The sequence below is a fragment of the Candida oxycetoniae genome (genome assembly GCF_023343755.2).
Source record: "Candida oxycetoniae strain CBS 10844 chromosome Unknown scaffold22, whole genome shotgun sequence".
Classification (NCBI taxonomy): domain Eukaryota; kingdom Fungi; phylum Ascomycota; class Pichiomycetes; order Serinales; family Debaryomycetaceae; genus Lodderomyces; species Lodderomyces oxycetoniae.
Window position 1 is genome coordinate 83,780 of NW_026055448.1, and position 21,370 is coordinate 105,149.

Genomic DNA, 21,370 nt, shown 5'->3' on the forward strand with positions numbered 1-21,370 from the left:
ACTAAGCAGCTTGTTACAACACTCACTATCCTGTTACAACACTAAGCAGCTTGTTACAACACTCACTATCCTGTTACAACACTAAGCAGCTTGTTACAACACTCACTATCCTGTTACAACACTAAGCAGCTTGTTACAACACTAACTAGCCTGTTACAACACTATCTCGCTCTGCTCGTTAGTGTCGCTCGATAGTGTCAATAGCGGAGCAACACTCAGTTGTTTGCTAGAACACTAACCAGCCTACTACAACACTATCTAGCCTATTGCAACACTCACTAGCTTGTTATAACACTCACTAGCTTGTTATAACACTAACTAGCTCGTTATAACACTCACTAGCCTCTTACAACACTCACTAGCCTGTTGCAACACCATCTCGCTTCGCTCGATGGTGTTGGTCGACGGTGTCGCTCGACGGTGTTGGATGGTGTCGGTGATTTGTCGCAACTTCAAAACGCGACACAAAATCCGACAAATATTGCAATGACTTTGAATTTGAAGCAAAGAAGGGGGAGCTATAAGGATAAGTACTTTAACCATGACGAATGAACAGACCAAGAGGCCAGACGAGTATTATTTGGTGGATACAGGTAGTATGTATACCAGCTTTTAGTTTCTTTTCGTCCTTTTCTATTACTAATGATTGTATTTTTTTAGAAACTTATAAACCATCTAGACCAACACCTCTAGATAACCTTGTACGATTATATAACCTCGAGCCAATAGCTAAACAGTTGGCGAGAACGAATCCTGACGGTTCCAAAAATGTTAAGCTAAGAAAATCCTATAAAGCGCATATTCAAGATTTACCAGGGAAACATCAAATCCCTCCACTGAAGTCAATAGCTATTGGTTTGATGGATCCACTGATACCACGACATCCAGATATTATTAGAGAATTCGACCAAGATTTGTTAGGTAAAGCGTTACGTTTTGATCGAACGCCAATTTCTGGTATACCAGGTTTCAATGCTCTTGATTTGGCCGTTAATGATCAACAAACAGGTATGGGTGGTGGGGGTGACGATATTGATGAAGACGGAAAGAGTCGCAAGAGGAAGAAGAAAACACAGCTTGGAGGTGAATTGAAGAAGCATAGCTATATGTCGTGAATAAAGAGTAAAGGGTAAAGGGTAAGGAGTAAACACACTATCGAGCGAAGCGAGATAGTGGAGTAACACTAGCACACTGTACTGTTGATGACAGTGTACTCGATAGTGTGCTAGTGTCAAGAGCTAGTGCTAATGACAGTGTTAATGACAGTGTGCTAGTGTCAAGAGCTAGTGTTAATGACAGTGTTAATGACAGTGTGCTAGTGTCAAGAGCTAGTGTTAATGACAGTGTTAATGACAGTGTGCTAGTGTCAAGAGCTAGTGTTAATGACAGTGTGCTAGTGTCAAGTGCTAGTGTCAAGAGCTAGTGTTGCTCCACTATCTCGCTTCGCTCGATAGTGTCAATGACAGTGTGCTAGGTAGATGCTGAATTGGTTGCTTCCAATTCCCTTACAGGAATGAACTTTCCGTAATGTTTGACTTGCTTTAATGGCCCCAATTCAGATTCTCCTGAACCAACAGTGTGAGGTTTTAATTTATTGGCAAGTAGGCTTCCAAGATGACCCATTAGTGTCTTGTATATCACTTTCTTCATCAAATTGACTAAATCATTAAACGACATTATTCTGTTTTGAATGACAAGTTCTGGTAAATCCAATGTAAAATCACTAACATTCAAGATTCTCTTCAAGCCTTTGTTCAACCTCACCGTAATTTGCAAAGTGATTGGTTTTACTAGTAAGGAAATAATAGAAAAATAAGTTTTAGATCTTTTGACCATTTGCTCCACCTGTTCATCACTCTGTTCGTCATCGAGACCTAAACGGTCCGGGGTTCCAACATTGGTCAAACTCTTCTTTTTGTTATTACTTTTCGAGCTATTAGTACTTTGCTCCTGTCTTGCAAGCTTGTCAAAATCAACACTTTTATTGATACCTTCGGTTTGATCGATTAATCCAAACTCATCCCCATCATCCGACAAGTTTTCTTCCATTTTCTTCTTTTTTGATTCTAAACTATTGGCCACCTTCATCACTTTGCTATTCTTTATATCGATAGAGTCAGTTTGGAAAATAAACCTTAAAAGCTTCTCACCTGTAATCTCATCAATCTTGATACTCAACGGTAATGAATTAACCTTTATATTTTCCAAGATTCTTATCCCTCCAACTGATCGATTCATAGTCCAGTCCAAATCAACCAAATCTTTGTCCTTTTGCATATTAAACGGACTTATAAAGTCAGGGAATTTGGCACTTTTGATCAAATTGAATCCTTGCATCATTCCAATTTTTAGTTTGTTTATGTTCGATCCACCTTCAAGTTCTTTTCTTTCATACTCACCATTTGCTAAAGCCAAGTCTAAAATTGGTGTTCTATCATCCTCTAAAATGTGTAAAATAAACTCATCAGCTCTAATCAACCACGCTATTTGGGGATTTTTTGACACATCATCAAAGAAGTCTCCAGTAAATAATGTTTTTAGCAACAAATATACGTCACTAGCAACATCACCACTGGTAAGATTAATTTGCAAGTATTCATTCAACTTTTCATTGCTTAGGTGCCCATTTCGAAAACTATAATTCGATGTCAACCATCTCAACATGTGGAAATATGCCTGCATTTGTTTAACTTTCTCCGCTACTGCACCTAAACTTTCAAAGTCTATAGAGAGTTTCATCTTTTCAATCTTATCCTCAATGTACTTGGTCATGGGTTCACTGTAAAATAGCAAGTCAATCACAATCACGTATAGTGTGAAATACTGGGACGATGTCGAAGTCAAAACAATAGACGGCATATCAATTATCAATCTTTTTGGTGTCATTCTATCCGCTTGTGCCTGCACTTGTGCTGATTCAATTTCACTTTTGGCACTCCTAGCTTCAGAACAGGTATCACCACTCATTCTGGATATATTGCCTCCCAAAACTTCGGTATTGTAGAATAGTACACCAACGGACATATTCTTAATAAGCAAATGACTTTCACCAGCCCATTCGCCCCTTTGGGTAACCTCTGTACCCAACCATGGTGGCCAGTTAGAAGAATCGGCACCATATGGGTGTCGAACTGTGATATACCTGCTCGATTCAAGCACGTCTTGCTTATCTAAAATGAAAACATTAGCGTTTTTAAGAATACTTCCGTACCTTGTCTCAAGAGTCTCAGCCCTTGCTGCATCTTTCAAATCCAACACTGACACAATTTTACTATTGATTGCGGGAGCAGAAATTAGTACCACTGAGTCGGGCGACTCGTTGCTTTGCAATTGTATCTGAGGCGCAATCACTGAAATAAGATAGTCTTCAGATAAAGTTTCTCCCTTGTTTACCTTTTTCAAAATCTTATCAAAAGAAACCAACTTTTCCTTGGATGACATTTGTTTTGCTCTGGAATCAGTTTCAAGGGAAGTATCATCATCATTTCCTTCATCAATAACACGCTTTAAAGTTTTGGCACATGACGACAAATCATCACTCTCCAAAGCCTCATTTGTATGATCTATAATTTTATCCAACATAGCGATGGACTCGTGGGATAAGTACTTGCGTAAGGAAGCCCTCAATTGAACAAAGTGAATGTATTTCATGACAAGATTCCGACAAGTGACGTTCCACTTGAGAAGCATGCTTAACCAAGTAAATTTATTATGAAAATGCTCATTTTTTTCTAATAAAGAGCTCGCCGTTGAAGCACGCTGATAACTGACTCGGTCTCCGTTTGACACTTTACCAATTTCCTTTTTGATAAACTTAATGCGTTCTTCCAAGTCAAAAGTGGACTTGCCTGTTTTGCGTACTTTTGCAATTTGCTCTTCCAAATTTTTTAGTCTCTTTGATAAATCCTCTACTTGCACATCCGTTGGATCCTTACTCTTTAACCTACAATCGTGAATATCTTCATTTCCATATTCATCATCATCTTGGTTTTTACTAGCATCCTTTTCTGTATCTCTTTCATAAGAAAACCAATGCGAGAACATCAAGGGATATATATCAATAACACGGCCACAATTTTTCACCGAAGGCAAAAATGGCTCTTCATAATCTTGGATATCAAACCATTGACGGTCATTTCCAAAAATGTTATATTTAGACTTCTTCTCCTTATCATTCTTATCCACATTCTTTGTGTTTTGGGAATAAAAGTTTTGAGTAAAAGACGCACGGACAACACGCATATCGATTTTTGATAATACAACCTCTCCAACGTTAAACACCATCTTCATAACCTTTGTTTCTTTTGAGAGTTCCTCGTGATACAATGTTACAGGTTCCTTTCGTTGGTGCAAATCCACGGAAAATTCATCCATTTTGGCTCTTAAACCAACACATTCAATTCTATCCTCTTCCACATCCACAATTTCGTCTCTGTATATATGAGAAATAAACAATGACTTCAAAAAGAATGAAAACTTGTTTGTAAACAAGTGCTGTGAGAATTTAACCTTTTTCTTGCTCTCTCCAAATAGCGGCCCCTTTCGAATAGGTAACATCATGTTACTTGCAAACAATTTCCACCATGCAAAAAACTGAGTGAATGCACCAGGACTCAAATGTATGGCATTGTAAGCGTTCTCACGGTCTGCCGTTAATGAAATAGCCATATGAATATATTCACTTCGAAAACCCGCATAAGAATCATGTCCCTCCTCGCAAAATTTCGGATTCATGAGCTGAACGTTGTAATGAGGCTTGAAATCATCGACTCTTTTACCATCTACTTTACGCTGAAGTAAAAAACCAACCCTAAACTTGATGCCTCCATTCAATCCAATCGTATTCTTTGCGAAAACGTTATTTAGACGGTCCAAATCTGGTTTTGTCGTGGACGACGATGGCGATGATGATGATAGTGACTCATCAAGATAGTATGCAAAACAAGAGCTTATAAACTTATCTGAATCAGACAAGTAAATTGAGTCAACGCTGTTTCTTGTCCAAGCTAATAGCGGTGCACCCAAATAATTTGGAATGTACCATGATGCTTTCTCCGCAGTAATGTCAAAAAAGTTTTTGGAATTATCATCCTTATTGATTTTCCACACCACATTGTTTTTGAAACTAAGCACAAACCCTGTTGCTGAACCTAACAACTCATACGGATCTCTAGATCCTTTGAATCCAACTTCAAGACTAGTTCTGGTTTTGATAGTGCACGATCCATGAAGAATATACTTGAGTTTATCCCAAAATCCCAATTTCATTGAAGGATCAACAGGTGGCTTTGAAAATTGATCAAAATTCAACATAAATTGCTGTATACCAAATTCATACGAGGTTCCCCAAACTATTCTAGTTGGGTAATCCGAGTTGAAATCACATTTCATACTAGTATACATCTTCACACTTGACAATGTCTTTTCAATTGTCAAAGCATCAAATTTGTTCAATTCACCATTTTTTGGCGGAACCAATGGTACATATAATTGTCTGATATTTTCCTGTGCAGTAACCAATACTTCGGTTATAATCAAATGGCCAGACATCATCAAACTTGCGTTATTTGGATTCTTATTCCTAGGAGAATGCAAAATGGGAAGTGGGTAATCTCGAAGTTGCATTCTCATTTCCGCAACCCTCAATTTTAAATAAGTGGGAATTAGTAAAGAGTAAGGAGTGTCCTTAGGCACACCTTGCCCCACGTTATGGATAAAACTGGATACTTTCTCCAACTCAAATTTTGGCCTTCTAAGTTTCAAATTGAAATCTTCCATTCCAATAGTCAACAATGGAGCGTGGAATGGGTATGCAACCACATCGCTGTTATAGTCTGAGTCGAACCTTGTCTCATTACCAAACAAATATATCTTATGAGCGACAACCTCTCGTCGAAGTTGTAATTTGTATACACGAACTTTTCGAATCCACGAATTTGCCATGGTCTCGTGTAATCTATTCAATTTGCTAAAATAATGCTTATCATCACGAAGCAGCTTTTCCTTTGCGTCAAATAAGTCATAAAGTTCAAGCCTTTTCCTTTGTTCCACTTTACCCAACTGGTAAATCATATTCAATTCAGTTTCAAACGGATCATCCTCCATCGCAAACTTCAAATGCCTTGAATGTATGTTCAATTTTGGTAACAGGATAGGTTTTTGTTCATGGGGGTGGACAACGCTAGCACCTTCTTTGTCGTTGCCTGCTTTAAGGAGTCTTATCAAATGTTTGGCCAGTTTAATAGTGAGCGAGATGTTGTCAAATAGTTTGTACACCACAAACTTGTGAGGTTGGATTAATCGAATCGCATCGGTATGAATATCGATTTTCAAATCACTAATTGAGTTGGGTATTTGAGATCCCAACTCCAACGAATCCAAACATAAAAGTCTGCACCATTTGTTTTCCACTGTAGGCGAGTTTGCAAGCAACCGGATGAAAAACAACGAAAGTTTTGCAGTTCTATTTTGCAACTCCATTTGTATATCAGAGACTTGCAATTTAAGTTTAAACTCATCCTGTAATTTGAAAACAAAGTCCACAGTATCAAGTTTAAACTTGCAGGTTAAGAAATCTATAGTTGATTTTGGAGGAGAAGAACGAGAACGAAACTGCAGCAGTTGTATTGAAGAAACAGAGTCTTGAAACTGATGAAGGTCCTTTCTAACCTTTGTTTTGATAAGCTTTATTGGCGAGATTATAAATTCCCTTATCAAGTATATTGATCCAATTATTGTGAATAGCTTAAACAAATTAAAGTTGAGCTGCACTTTATCAACTTTTGTATTTACCAAAAGTTGATTAATCTCTCTGAACTTCCTTATTGACTCAATGCTCATCTCAATTTGAGGAAACGTAATAAAAGGATCGGTGCTGGAGTGTTTTGTACTGTTGTCGTCTGGCATAAGTACTTGCAACATGTCGACTTTGGTTGTTACTGACCAGAAAGACGTATCTTGTACCGAAGTCAAGGTTTCCAGCGAAGTCGGTGAGTTGGTTCTATAAAACAGTTGCTTAGTGGGGGTACTGAGTAATTGGTGATTAAGAATGCGGGTGGATAAAAAGCCAAGTTTCAAGTTTAACTTCCGCAAGTCTTTATTAACATCGGTATCATATTCTAATGCTGGCGAGTCGGAGTGGAATAATTGATCTGTTGGGATTAATACTGATCTTGCTCCAATCAATATGTCAACAGAGTCCATTGCGATATCTAATTGAGCTAACCAAGAGGGCAAATAGCAGAATAATTTATCCTCCAATGTAGTTTGTTCGACATTGGACAAATGTTGCTTCCTCAATTCTGAATACCTCAGGTTTATTCTAATAAGGTTTATTTCTTTGTTAAAAGCCCTATTTATCACTCCAATTTGAAGATCGGTCTCGGTTAACTTGGTAATGTCCAGCAACAACCAATGAATACCTCTGAATATATCTAAACTTGTCAAATTCACGGAAATTTTATGCAATTCAACTGCCGCCTTAATTGTCAAATTCTTGAAGATGTCCAATTTGATATTGAGATATGATAAGTGAGCAATACGTTTCTTGATTATTTCATTGTTAAATTCTTTTGCATCTAGTGATGACTTTTCTTGATAAAGGATACTTGGGTGAAGAACCTCAAGTGTAGAAGAATAGTCTCTAGAGTCCGTTGTAGACAAATTGAAATTCAACAATGAGTAAGAAAAGCTCAATAATTGAGTGTGCTTACCTGGTTCGTAGTGTCTTAGAACAATTCGAGGTTGCTCAATAACCAACTTTACGTCCAATCTTGGATAGTATTCGTTTAAATACCTCCACATTTTTGCTTTCAATGGTTCAACTTCCGTGTCGCCTTTTCTATTTCTAGCATCTTCTCCTTCGTAATCATTATCATCATCATCAACAACGTCGTCCTCGTCGTCGTCCTCGTCGTCCTCGCCAGAATCTATCTTTGTTGTATCGCTACTCTCAACCACATCACCTTGCTGTTGATTATTCAAAGCTCTTCTCAATTTTCTTAGTTTCATCCATTTTTTGAGTAGCACGATATTATAGAGAATAGCACTCAATTGTTTAGCATCAATGTCAAAAATCGGGGTGCTTGCTGAAAAGTAAACTTCCATAACGCAATTTTTGAAACCTTTTGCCTTGACCAATTGCCCTAGCAAGTTTGTTTTATGCGTAAACGAAAAGTTGGGTACATTCAACACTTCATCAGATTCGTGACCGAAATGCCCCGTAGACAATTCTACTCTTCGAACAAAGAATAATTTTATCAATTGAATTGAACTTGTCCAGTGGAAGGGAGAATCAGTTGTTGGGTCAAACAAGACCTCGAAGCCAGCTGCGTCTTCATCAATGCGTGCGATATTGAATGTAATTGCTTTAGTACAAAGTTCCAATGACGTTCTTGGCCGTGGTTCATTGTAATAATCGGAAATACTCAAGTTATCATCTATCAAAACAAAAGGTATTTCAGAAATCTTGGAACCTTCAATGTGAATTGTGATATCGGTAATAAGGTGATATAATATCTTCAAGGTCCTATCTAGTGTATGTAGTTTTCTTTTCTTGTTACGTTCTTTAGCTTTACGCTCATTGTTTTCGGTTTCCGGCACCGACTCTGACTTTGACTCCGAGTCTGAGTCTGAATCTGACCCTGACTCATGCCAGTTTGTGTTTCGATTGGTATTATGCTCGTGTTTCAACTCGTCGTACAAGACATAATACTTTATACCGCTGAATACCAGTACATTGCTATCTGATATGTTTACTTTCCCAATCAACGAGTCCAAAAAACCTGTTATGGTGTTGATGGAAAACCCGATATCGACTCTAAATGCACGGAGTTGAAACGGGGTAAGCAAAACTTGTTTTGCTTGTATTTGATGAGTTACTTCATTGACGAATAACCCTGTTTTAAACTTTACCTTGTTGAGATGCCTTTTACTGTTTCTAGATGTAATATTAGTTTTGATATAGTGTATCTTTGTCTCGTAGCCAAATGCAGATGTAATAGATGTGTTTCTTAGTTCCAAGTCTAGTGTTGGAAAGTGCTTTATAAGGAAGCTGGTGGTTATTCTGACAAGTTTGTTTCTGGAATACACACAGATATGGGAGGTGTCGAAATCCGGTGTTTCTGATTGTTGTTTTGGTTGTGACGATGATGGTGATGGTGGTGGTGTGGTGGATTCCTTAGATTTAGTGTATAGTTTAATAGTGAGGTCATCAACAATGGTCATCTTGGTGTTCCCCCATAATCTGAATCTTAGAGATCGTATCTTGACATTGAATCTTTTGGTTTGAAACGATACTCCATTGAAAGATATGCCATTGTTTATGGTGATTGTTTTCAAGTGGAACCCGGAAATTAGATAGACAATGTACCAAGTTAATAGCCAGATAAGAATCCCCAAGGCTAGATAGTATAGCAACCCATTGGTGGTTATATCTCTATCAAATAGCATGCTCATATTAACCTGCTCCAAGAAAAGAGATTCAACAAAAGCGAGCAAATCCAAGCTGCAAAAGTTGGCTAAAGTAAAGTGGGAATAGCTGTTACCAGTAACAAAGCGCCATGTATCAGTTAACAGAAGCAGCAAAAAGACAGGCAAACCAAGTAGGAAAAGCGCGCAAAGCGGGGCAGCAACTAAGGGTGAAGAACTCCTGAAAAAGCTACTCAATCTCTTTCTTGTTGTTCTTCTTCTTCCTCCTCTCATGATTCCCATCTCAACTGATAGCAATGGTCCATAATACACCTCATTGCTCGGTCACGTGATTATTATATAACGCTGGCTTTTGCTTTTGGCCCAATTTGGTAATTTTTCATGCAAGTAAAGTAAATTTAGGTTCGGTAATTTATATGCAAGTAAAGTAAAATTAGGTCCGGTAATTTATATGCAAGTAAAATAAAATTGAGTGCGGCAAATATCGGAAAAATTCCGAGACTTATCGAACCGACTCCACAACATTGAACAATACTATTGAGGAAAAAAAAAGAGGAGAAAAACAAAATGAGAAAATTGATAAAGTTTAAATTGTAAATTATAAAGTCGATACTCAATATGGTAAAACACAATTGAGCAGAGCGAGATAGTGTTGTAACAAGCTACAAAGTGCAAATTGTTTTACTCTATTTTGGTGAATTACTCGTATTTTGAATAGTCTAAGCTTTCTCTGGTTTTTTGTCCTAAACGATTCATCTCCGATTACTAGCAAAGAAGCTAAAAGTCTATCAGCTGCAAAGACTATCAATTGCATTAGTTGTTGCAGCTATTGCCTATATGGCTATAATTTACTGTTTACTTGCTACGATCGTGTAATTGAAAACACTATCGAGCAATACTATCGAGCAACACTATCGAGCAGAGCGAGATAATGTTGTAACAAGCTACAAAGTGCTCACTATCAAGACACTATCGAGCAGAGCGAGATAGTGTTGTAACAAGCTACAAAGTGGTGCTCCACTATCTTGCTCCGCTCGATAGTGTCGCTCGTCAGTGTTGTAACAAGCTACAAAGTGGTACTCCACTATCTTGCTCCGCTCGATAGTGTCGCTCGTTAGTGTTGTAACGAGCTACAAAGTGCTCACTATCGAGCAGAGCGAGGGACACTATCTCGCTCTGCTCGATAGTGTTGTAACAAGCTACAAAGTGGTACTCCACTATCTTGCTCCGCTCGATAGTGTCGCTCGTTAGTGTTGTAACAAGCTACAAAGTGCTCACTATCGAGCAGAGCGAGATGTCTCGCTTTGCTCGCTAGTGTAGGTAACAGAGCGAGATGCTTATACAAAAAACTACACCAATGATACATCATCGCCCCCCCTTTTCAGAGGAACCGGAAGCCAATAAAGTTGGTATCCAATACTTGTCTCGCTTCGCTCGCTAGTGTAGGTGACAGCTAGTGTGCTCTACTATCTCGCTCTGCTTGATAGTGTCGCTTTTTCAATTTGAATCACGACTTTTGTAAACTCAATCACGACTTTTATAAACTAATTCTATTCCATTTCAATGTCGCGAGTGGGAAAAGAAAAAAAAAAAAAATTCCGTTTAGGGCTCAGCCCTATACTCAAACATTTCGCACTCTTTTGTATTATTCGCTACCATATGTTACTTTGGCTTGAAAAATTTTCGAATTGATGTACTTGATTATTAGACGTTTGATATTTTACAGTCTTTCCCTTCTCTTTTAGGTTTTACTACAACAGATATATAAAAGAGTATGTTTGAGATGATACCATAGGATTATCAGTGTTGAAAACATCACTAGCACAACTCAGGACTAGGAGATTACAGAAGGAGGAGCAACTAGAGTGACACTATCGAGCAGAGCCGACACTAGCAACACTATCGAGCAGAGCGAGATAGTGGAGATAGTATCTGGCAGTTACTGTGACATAATAACACTATCGAGCAGAGCAAAGTAGTGGAGATAGTATCTGGCAGTTACTGTGACATAATAACACTATCGAGCAGAGCAAAGTAGTGGAGATAGTATTTGGCAGTTACTGAGTGTTGCTCGATGTCATTAGTCAGTGTGTTCCAGTATCTCGCTTCGCTCGATAGTGGAGATAGTATCTGGCAGTTACTGAGTGTTGCTCGATGTCATTAGTCAGTGTGTTCCAGTATCTCGCTTCGCTCGATAGTGTCACCTCCATTGAGTACTAGTCTGTTTGCCAACACAATAACCCAATATCCTGGCCTTCCTTACTAACCGATATTCTCTCTAGTGGCTGCCTCAATTCCACACCCAAAGATTGTGAAAAAATACACCAAAAAATTCAAGAGACATCACTCGGACAGATACGATAGAGTTAAGGAAAACTGGAGAAAACAAAAAGGTATCGACTCATGTGTTCGTAGAAGATTCAGAGGTAATATCCCTCAACCAAACATTGGTTACGGATCAAACAACAAGACCAAGTTTATGACCCCATCAGGCCACAGAGTTTTCGTTGTCAAGAACACTGCTGATTTGGATGTATTGTTATTACACACAAAGACATATGCTGCTGAAATTGCTCACAATATCTCCGCTAGAAACAGAATTGACATTCTTGCTAAAGCTAAGAAAATCGGTATCAAAGTAACTAATCCAAAGGGTAGAGTTGCCGTAGAAGCTTAAACGGAAATGTATTTGCTGTAGGATAATTTATTGTTTGATTATCAAAAAAAGTGCTGTTTGATGAAGGGTGCTGGTGTATAATAGCATGATCGTTTTGGGTATGATTTTTTTTTAAGCATTGTATAATAAACGAACTTTGTTCAACTATGTTAAAAAAGGGAAAGGTATATCTCTAGATTTGACAGAAACTCCTTGGATGCATGTTTCATTAAATAACTTTAAATGCTTCCCATTTTGAATCCATAAGCCAAAACTACATAATGAGTTAAAAAATTTAAAGTTAAAAATCTATATCTATATAACTACATCGTCTTTTTTTTCTTTTTTTCTTTTTTTTACCTCCTGGGTACAGCTTTGTTGGTAACATTGCTAACTTCATTGTGATGATGTCTCTTCAATTTGTAGCCCAAGGGACAAGTACCATCACTTTCAATTTTGATGTCACTGATAGTTCTTGATACTTTTGGTTTGATATCATATAGGGATTTGATACTTCCCTCATCACTATGAGGTGAATCGACTTCCAGCTCGGGTTCTATTCTCTTTGGTGGTAACTTGAATCCACTATTTACATCACCAACATGATCTATGTGAGTTAATGAAGATGGCGACGGTTGCTGTTCTTGTTGTTGCTGTTGCTGTTGTTCAAGCTCATCCTGCTTCATAGAAGCAACACATTCAGGTTCATGTTCAATGTCACTTTCTTCTAAAGCAAATAAGTTTCCATTTGGTGACGAGTGTAGTTGTTGCTGCTGTGGCTGTTGATCCTGTTGATATTGCAAATATGGGGATGCTGGACTAAATGCACCATTCGCATTTTGGCCAACATCAAGCATCGAGCGTACCCGCAGCACGCTATTACTAGGAGCTCCGTCGTTCGAGTGTAACGACGCGCTACTCGATGACACCGATGTCGTTTTCTTATTGGTATTATAATTGTTGCCATGATCTATGATCCTTTCTGAAGCATCATTCAAATCTAACATACTTCTGAATGAGCCAGCTAGATTATTGCTGCTGTTATTATTATTATTAATCTCATCGTTACTACTCTCGTACCCATTTTCGCCACTTGAAGTTTGGTTATACACGTTTTTATTGATCAATGTAGCCCTTCTAGATGGAGCTTGAGAATTAGCAGCTGACGAGGTGGTGGATAGGGATGGAATATTCTCTCCAGTACCAGGTAAAACAAATGGGTTAACTTCTTGATCAGGATCTTCATAAATACACATTTCCAACCCGGTAAACCAGGGATCTTCCATCAATTGTGTGATGGTGTATCTTGTATTAATTGAAGGGTCACAAAGCTTCCATGCTACCCTTGAAGCACCAGTACTTTCAAATTTTGCCGCCAATTTAAATTCACTGCCAGGTCCTTTATTTATACCCTTGTTATTCTTGAAATTTTGATGATCTGATGAAAACCGTTTATGATTAAACTGGTATTCTCTATATTGATAATCCAGGGTAGTTGCTTGTTGGAAAGGAACTCCCGCATAAACGAGACAGAATAAAATCATTCCTAATCCCCAACAATCTGATTTGAACATATCATATGGAAAATTTTTAGCATCAACGTGACTTTTCTCCTTTAGTAACATTACTTCTGGTGGCGAATATGGAGGAGAACCAACATAAGACGAAGACATTTTAATCGGACTTTCAAAATCTCCCGGTGTTGTATGTCCAAAATCACTAACACCAAAATCGCATAGTTTGGCCACTCCGTTGGCGTCCAATAATACATTTTCTGGTTTCAAATCTCGATGTGCTACATCTTGTTCGTGTATGAACTTCAATCCATATGCAATTTGTTTAAATAAACAATACTTCTCATTTAATGGAGACAGTTTCCAACCTGGTCTAGTAATAAGTGAGAACAAGTCACCGCCGCTACAAAATTCCATCACAACACCCCAGCCTCTAGTTAAATTTGCTTGACTTTGGATTCTCAATATTGCCATTACATCAACAACATGGCGAGATGCTGAAGCCATCTTGTGTATTGCATATTCTTTCAGTACTCGTTTATAGAAATCCTCATCTGTTTCTTTACTTAATAGTGTGAACTTCTTTAACGCATAAAGATTCTTCTTATGATTTATTGAGTTGATGATTCTTACATCCGATGATCCACCATCTCCCAATTTCTTTGTGCCTACATCAATTTCAAAATCCTCCAACAAATTTACATGCTTTTGACGCAACTCTGCTGGTAAATAGTCATTGGGATTAGCCACGGGGTTAGCTAATACTCTTTCGCCATCCACGACTCCCGATAAGTAGAAGCTTGCGTTTCTAGGTTGTTCTTGACTTGGCGATTTATTCATTCCATAAGGATTGTAAACAATTTTTTCGTGATTCGGTAACGAAGGCGAGTTTGCTGGACCTCCGGTTCCTGTTCCTCCACTATTATGGATACTAGGAACTCGATTGTTTCTCAATTGTTGCTTTGCTGCATTTCTTGAGTCCAACTGCTGTAGATGAGCAAAAGTCTCGGCTTTGGTCAATTTTTTATGGGTCACGGGGCCAGCAGCATGCGATAGTGAATGTGGTTGAGGGTGATGTAAGTGGTGAGCCTCAGAGTTACTTCGCGATCTGTTATCACTTGCAGATGAGTTTTGATGGACGGGGTTTGTGTTTCGACGCTTTAATGAAAACGCAGATGGAGTACGTTTTGGCAAATTCGGCAGCTGAGCTATTGGGACAGCATCTTTGCCACTGATGCTACTTTCGGCGGGGGAATCTTTGTGAAATATCTTTGATAGTCCCACATGCGGGAACGAGTTTCCACCACCACCACCACTGCTCTTGTCACTTGGCGACGTATCCTTCTTGAATATCTTTTTAAAAGTGTGGTGTTGATGTTCTTTGGCCAGCGTCATTTTCAACCAACAACTAACCCTGATGCGACACTATCGAGTGGAGTGGAGCACACTAACAACTATCGAGCGAAGCGAGATAGTGGAGTACACTAACAACACTTTGTAGCACTAGTCTCAATGAGGTTTCTTTCAGATTAAGAAAAAAACCAGTTCTAACCTGTTCTCAGCTCAACCAGGTCTCAGTTACTAGTTTTACCAGTTTTACCAGTCTCAGTTACCAGTTCTACTAGTCTCAGTTTTACCAGTTCTACCAGTCTCAGCTCTACCAGCTCTACCAGTTCTACCAGTTCTATTGGAATTTCGTTTCAGCTTCAACCAATGAGTAAGAAGCCGCCGACTTTTTCTTCAACCAATGAGCAAGAAGCCGACTTTTTCTTTCAAAAATTTTTGATTTTTGTTGGTGTCAAATATTTTCACCACCAGCGCAATACTTTTCCACCTATAAGCCTCTATCAACTGTAAAAAAGATTAGCCTCCTATGCAATTCTTTTCCTTCAATTGCTTTATAAAAAGAGAATCTATAGAAATATCTTATTAAATGAGATTGAAACTTATTTTTTCCCCTGTCTTTGACGTAATAGGAGAAAGAGAAGCAACTACCAATAAGCATCGAGAGATCTAATCTAGAAATGGAACAGGAGACAAATTGAGGCAATAAGAGTCAAGAGTTCAAGAGTCAGGCAATAGTGACGGAGATTGAGTGATGTATCACTTGGGAACGGCTTACAATTCCTGAATAATCTAAGGATACAATAGAGTGAGTGGAGTCTAAAAGTAATAGGCAATCTGCTACATCTACATTGCCAAAAAAGGGAAGAACTCGATCCGAAAAAATAAAAAAAAGGTCTAAAAATGGATCAAGGATTTATTGTAGGTGTAGAGCTGGGGTGTAGAGCTGAGGTCTGAGGTGTAGAGTTCAGGGTAATAGAGGTGTTGTTCAGTTGTACCTTTTGTCATTACTGATTCTATGATCTAGCCTATTCTACAAACCCGTGTGTTATTGCTTGTTATTGGCTTGCTATTAGTATTGATATTGATGTTGGCTATAGCTTATACCCGATGTTTTTAACTCCGATCCGAGATATTTATTTATTGCCGAAGTCATCTCATTTAACAGGAAAATATTGAGTGACTTTGTAAAGCTTATGGGTATTTTCGATCTACTTGAGACTATGTTGCTCTTACTGCTACTTGCATGTGGAGAGAGGAAGGTGCCTCTTTTAATTGAGAGAGGAAGGTGCCTCTTTTAATTGAGAGAGGAAGGTGCCTCTTTTAATTGAGAGAGGAAGGTGCCTCTTTTAATTGAGAGAGGAAGGTGCCTCTTTTAATTGAGAGAAGAGGAGTACCTCTTTTAGTTGGGAGAAGAGGAGTGCCTCATTTAATTGGGAGGTGCCTTTTAATAGGGTCTCTTTTAATTGGTTAGTTAGTTTTTTTTTGTTTTTTTTGCAATGTTTACCCAATTGGGAAATACAATTTATCCGCTAGAATTTCATCATCGGTTATAATGTTTGGTCACGTGTGATCCACTATTGAGCAGAACAAGATACCGCTGTTCTCCACTGTCGAGCAGAGCGAGATGGTGGAGTAATAAGCTGGTCAGTGTGCTCCACTATCAAGCAGAGCGAGATAGCGGAGTAATAAGCTGGTCAGTGTGCTCCACTATCTAGCAGAGCAAGATATCGCTGTCCTCCACTGTCGAGCAGAGCGAGATGGTGTTGTAATAAGCTGGTCAGCATGTTCCACTATCTCGCTTTGCTCGATAGTGTCGGTCAGCATGTTCCACTATCTCGCTTTGCTCGATAGTGTCGGTCAGCATGTTCCACTATCTCGCTTTGCTCGATAGTGTCGGTCAGCATGTTCCACTATCTCGCTTTGCTCGATAGTGTCGGTCAGCATGTTCCACTATCTCGCTTTGCTCGATAGTGTCGGTCAGCATGTTCCACTATCTCGCTTTGCTCGATAGTGTCGGCCAGCATGTTCTACTATCTTGCTTTGCTCGATAGTGTCGGCCAGCATGTTCTACTATCTCGCTTTACTCGATAGTGTTGGTCAGCATGTTCCACTATCTCGCTTTGCTCGATAGTGGAGAGAGTGGTTGTTGCCAGTTCAGTATTGGTATTATTTATTAAATTATCACTATTAAATCGAATATCTCAAATTGAACCAAGGACTCCTATCCTATTAAGCCAATTCATCGTCTACATTTTTCTGGTTCCTTTTAATGTTAAAGAACCGTATACCGCCAGTGTTTGTTTCGTCGACAACTTCCTTTGTATCATTTAATGATGAATCATCACTTATCGACTTCTCATGGAAACTATGGGCCTGTTGAGCTTCTTCCCTTCTTTGCTTAAATTTGTTAAAACTATTGACAATATTAGCCGAAAACGTTAAACCCCAACTGATGACTATACATACAAATGCTGCCCACATAACACCCATGGATTTAGCACCTACTTTAGCAAATCTATCATCATCACTGAATGCGTTCTTGGCCATAACCACAACAGCGGTTTGAACTGAAGCAAAAGCCGCCATGAAAAATAATGCTGCACTCGACAATACCATAACGATTTTATCAATAACTGATAAACAAAAACCCAAGATATCAATAATAAACGCTAACCCAGTGAGTCCAAGGGCAATTAAACAAAATGCAAATGCAAATCTACTCAAGTAGTAAAAAGTATCTTGTTTATCAATGAATTCTTGAGGTATATTATTAGTGGTATCAAAATTATCTACTGGTGATATTGGGTAAGCAGGTCCCAATAAACAGTTGGTGTAATCCGCAGTGTCACAAACACCCCAAAACGTCCATGCTGATCTTTCTGCTGGCGCATTTCTCAAACCTGAAGTATCTGCTTCTAGCCAGTAAAACTTATCAATAGGAGAATGAGCTGATGAGCCTGAAAGAACAGTGAATATTAGTAAAAGGATGGCTCCTGCTAGGAAAAATAGATTAATCAAGGTATACACCGCCTTCATTGCCTAATATCCTTCTCACACTATCTGTATTAACTGGAACTGGGTCAATTTTCTAGAAAAATGGAAAGAAATAGGGATTATTATACAAATTCCAAGTTTGGTAAAGAAAAAGGAAGAGAGAAAATAGAAAGTAAAAGAAAAGAAAAGAAAAGAGAAAGAGAAAGAGTGAATCGAGGTGAGGTAGTCCTTTCTGTCTTATTTGTGGTTGTTGTTGTTGTTGTTGTCATTCACTTTTAATAAGGTTATTAAAATTAGATAATAATGAAACGTGAAATTTAAAAAAAAAAAAAAAAAAAGACGGGCAATGATGGCATATTAGGTAGGTGCCAATTTGTCTTGTTTGTTTGTTTGTTTTTTCTTAATCCTTAGTGAACTCTTCCATTTCCGTTTTGTGTGTTTGGGTTAGTAACTGTGAGGCTTTGGTTCACTTGGAAGTGATTATAGAGTCACATGAGAGAGATAGTCAGAGGCATTGAAAATGGATTTCTCTTTTCTCCACTTTGAGGCTGAAAAAAAAAAGAAAAGAGGAGTGGTAAAGGTTATGTTACCTTCTCTTGTGGATTCTTTAGGTTTACCAATTATTGTCTCTAGAACCTTTACCAATTATTGTCTCTGGAACCTTTACCAATTATTGTCTCTAGAACCTTCACCAAATTCCAAGTAATGTTTATTCGAAATTTCACTACAGCCTCATCAAGACCAAACAAAAACAATAGCCGAGTTACAAAAATGAAGAAACGAAAAAATTTCATAATTCTAATTTGGAAATTTTTATTCCTGGTGCGGCGCCCCTTCATTTCCTCGTAACCAACGGTTAATAAACTAAGTCTTTTTGTATTTCAATAATAAACAGTAAATAGCTCACCTCAAGACAATGGTTTAGAAATTACGATTTGTAGTAGTGATCCCTGAACTTAGAAAATTAGCTGCTCTTACAAAACATGCAAAAAGAAAGAAAAAAATTAAAAAAAGTGAGTATGAGAGACAATAAGAAGCTCGCTTAGCGCACACGGCTGTGTTTTCTTACGTCACATAATTATGCATTGACTTAAGTATAGGTCATCTTCCTTTATAGCTAGCACTGCCATTTTTTCACATATGCTGAGCTGTCAAGGAAGTCGATGATCTGGAAAAAAGAGAGTTCACTTGACTACCACTACCACCGCCATTTTTTTCCTAGCTCAACTAAAGTGGCGCATGCCTACTGATGCTTTACTAATTGATTTTTTTTGCTTTTTTCTGTCTACCTGCATTTCTACTTACATTTCTAGTTGTAACAGTTTTACCAACCTTTAGCCAAATTGCCAGTTACTTGTAGTTACAAATCTTATAATTGCCAGTTACTTATAGTTACAAATCTCATTGTAAATAGATCTGGAAAAAGAAAAGTGTAAAACAAAAAAAAAAAAAAAAAAAAAAAGCTTATCTACTAAACTTTTTCCAACTTGATCTAGATTTACCTCTCCTTATCTAACTTACTCGTCGTCATCGTGAGAAACAAATCTCCAGTTGAAACAGTCTCGACAAGGAGCTTGATCAACACAAGGAGCTGTTTCATTATACGTCAATATTATATCGTCAATCACAGTATGAATTCTATGATTCAATAAATTAACCCTCCATCCTTTATCAGTAACAACATCATAAACACATTGGTATCCCGTATGACATGCAGTCTCCATCGCATAGCCAGCTAAACTACAACTGCTCGATGCACCATTGCATACTCCCATGTAAATCGGATCAGCAGTGTTACCAAAATGCCAAATATGCTCTAGATGTCTAGGCAATCCCGGTGGTTTGGGAAGGTGTAGCCTATTAGAGGCCAACATTTCTCCAGGCGATTCAATCGCCACAGTTGGAAGACCATATGTTCTTCCAAGTAAACTGGCCACGGCGCCCCCCAAAGAGTGGCCAGTTACCCATATCTCGGTGGTTTCAGGGGGGTACAATTTTGTAACATTTTTGTAAATATCCAAAGCAGCCTCATAATAACGGTCTTTTCTTCTCAATTCCCGTTCCAAACAATCTTGGTTACATGTATATGTTTTTTCATAACAATCGCATACTGTAGTCCACATATACCCAACTCTAGCACAACAGCATGAAAATAACAAGTTATCATTAGTTTTGTCAATACCAGAAGTCTCATCACTGCCTCCACCAGGTAATCCAGCACCTGATGTTCCTTTTATGCCAATCACAACAGTTTTGTTATCATGACTAACAAATACATGACCACGAAGCCCAATACTGTCCCATCCAAAATTAATATTATTGTGTTGTTCATCGGGATCCCAGTCACCAACATCTATCCAGTCTGATTTCTTTTTTTCTTCGTCATCCTTGGGGAATCTAACATATGCGTTTGAGGAAATAGTTGCTAATGAAACAAGTGTATCTCTATCGGTAATATTGGGTACTGAAACATCATCATCGCTCCACTCGAGATTTATCCTGTTGAGTATCTCTGCGTTACCATTAACGGATCGGGCATAATCCAAGTAGCTCTCTATAAAAAATGGTTCATGTCTATCTTTCAATCTCTTGATTTTATACTGCTTAGTCTTAAACGGTAGTTGTATATCAAATGGATTCTTGCCTCGATGTACTTTGGGCCAGTCAAATGTGTTTGTGTTGAGTACATTGATCCCCCCCTTTTCAGCCTCCTCCTCCTCCTCCTCCTCTTCAGCCTCCTCAACCTCCTCCTTTTCAGCCTCCACGAATGATAATGACTTAAAGTACGATGAGTGCTTGGCAAGGTACGCCGGTGTGATATCTAACCTCTTGTGTAAAGTATAGTCTTTTGCACCAATGCCATGATGGAAAATATGCTTTAGCTGCAAAGTTTTGCTATTTTCTTCCGGCGTCTCCTCCACCTTCTCCTCTGGTGTAATAACGTACAAATGTCGTACCGGTAGTATTTTGACCACAATCGTGACTACTATGCATATGGAAACAAGCGAGTAACTTATGAACCTCAACGGTGGCAAGCGCCTTCTATAATACAGTTGTCCTTGTGGTCCTTTCTCTATAGGCATCCTTGTCATTAGCTAGATATTTGAAGATTTAAAGATTCAGGGAAATCAAAGTTCCATTAACGTATATTGGAAACGCTTTCTCCTATAATGTGGCAAACCAAAATCCGTAAATAAATCTTTCTTATCAGGATTTTTTTTTTGACAATTTAGATTTGTGGTTTGATCGGAATTAATTGCGAGAAATAAAGGTATTTCCGAAATAGCGCCACCGGTGGAGAGCCGGATTACCACCGGATTACCACCGGATTATCGTTATAGAATACTACAGAATCGACTAAACGAAATACAAGATTAAGTGCGACACTAGGGAGCGAAGCGAGCTAGTAGAGCAGAATGTAGTAACAACG

The 21,370-nt window shown here is 38.4% G+C and overlaps 6 protein-coding genes across 6 annotated transcripts; 2 read left to right on the top strand and 4 right to left on the bottom strand. All coding sequences in view use genetic code 12, as the record gives it.

Moving 5' to 3' along the window:
• Nucleotides 1-541: 541 nt before the first annotated feature.
• On the top strand, nucleotides 542-1,423 carry MED19 (Med19p; the record flags this gene model as incomplete). The annotated part of the gene is made up of 3 exons (XM_049324256.1): nucleotides 542-596; nucleotides 661-1,083; nucleotides 1,230-1,423. 3 exons carry the CDS (start codon nucleotides 542-544, stop codon nucleotides 1,421-1,423), a joined length of 672 nt encoding a protein of 223 aa, XP_049179956.1.
• A 47-nt stretch (nucleotides 1,424-1,470) lies between these two features.
• Nucleotides 1,471-9,450, bottom strand: FMP27 (Fmp27p; the record flags this gene model as incomplete). Its single annotated transcript, XM_049324257.1, has 1 exon — nucleotides 1,471-9,450. One exon carries the CDS (start codon nucleotides 9,448-9,450, stop codon nucleotides 1,471-1,473), a length of 7,980 nt encoding a protein of 2,659 aa, XP_049179957.1.
• Nucleotides 9,451-10,992: 1,542 nt separating this feature from the next.
• Nucleotides 10,993-12,106, top strand: RPL32 (60S ribosomal eL32 domain-containing protein; the record flags this gene model as incomplete). Its single annotated transcript, XM_049324259.1, has 3 exons — nucleotides 10,993-11,001; nucleotides 11,271-11,373; nucleotides 11,712-12,106. 3 exons carry the CDS (start codon nucleotides 10,993-10,995, stop codon nucleotides 12,104-12,106), a joined length of 507 nt encoding a protein of 168 aa, XP_049179958.1.
• A 335-nt stretch (nucleotides 12,107-12,441) lies between these two features.
• On the bottom strand, nucleotides 12,442-14,994 carry PTK2 (protein kinase; the record flags this gene model as incomplete). The annotated part of the gene is made up of 1 exon (XM_049324260.1): nucleotides 12,442-14,994. The coding sequence occupies one exon, from the start codon at nucleotides 14,992-14,994 to the stop codon at nucleotides 12,442-12,444; it is 2,553 nt and encodes an 850-aa protein (XP_049179959.1).
• A 2,181-nt stretch (nucleotides 14,995-17,175) lies between these two features.
• On the bottom strand, nucleotides 17,176-17,982 carry SUR7 (Sur7p; the record flags this gene model as incomplete). The annotated part of the gene is made up of 1 exon (XM_049324261.1): nucleotides 17,176-17,982. The coding sequence occupies one exon, from the start codon at nucleotides 17,980-17,982 to the stop codon at nucleotides 17,176-17,178; it is 807 nt and encodes a 268-aa protein (XP_049179960.1).
• Nucleotides 17,983-19,457: 1,475 nt separating this feature from the next.
• Nucleotides 19,458-21,032, bottom strand: ATG15 (triglyceride lipase; the record flags this gene model as incomplete). The annotated part of the gene is made up of 1 exon (XM_049324262.1): nucleotides 19,458-21,032. One exon carries the CDS (start codon nucleotides 21,030-21,032, stop codon nucleotides 19,458-19,460), a length of 1,575 nt encoding a protein of 524 aa, XP_049179961.1.
• Nucleotides 21,033-21,370: the final 338 nt, after the last annotated feature.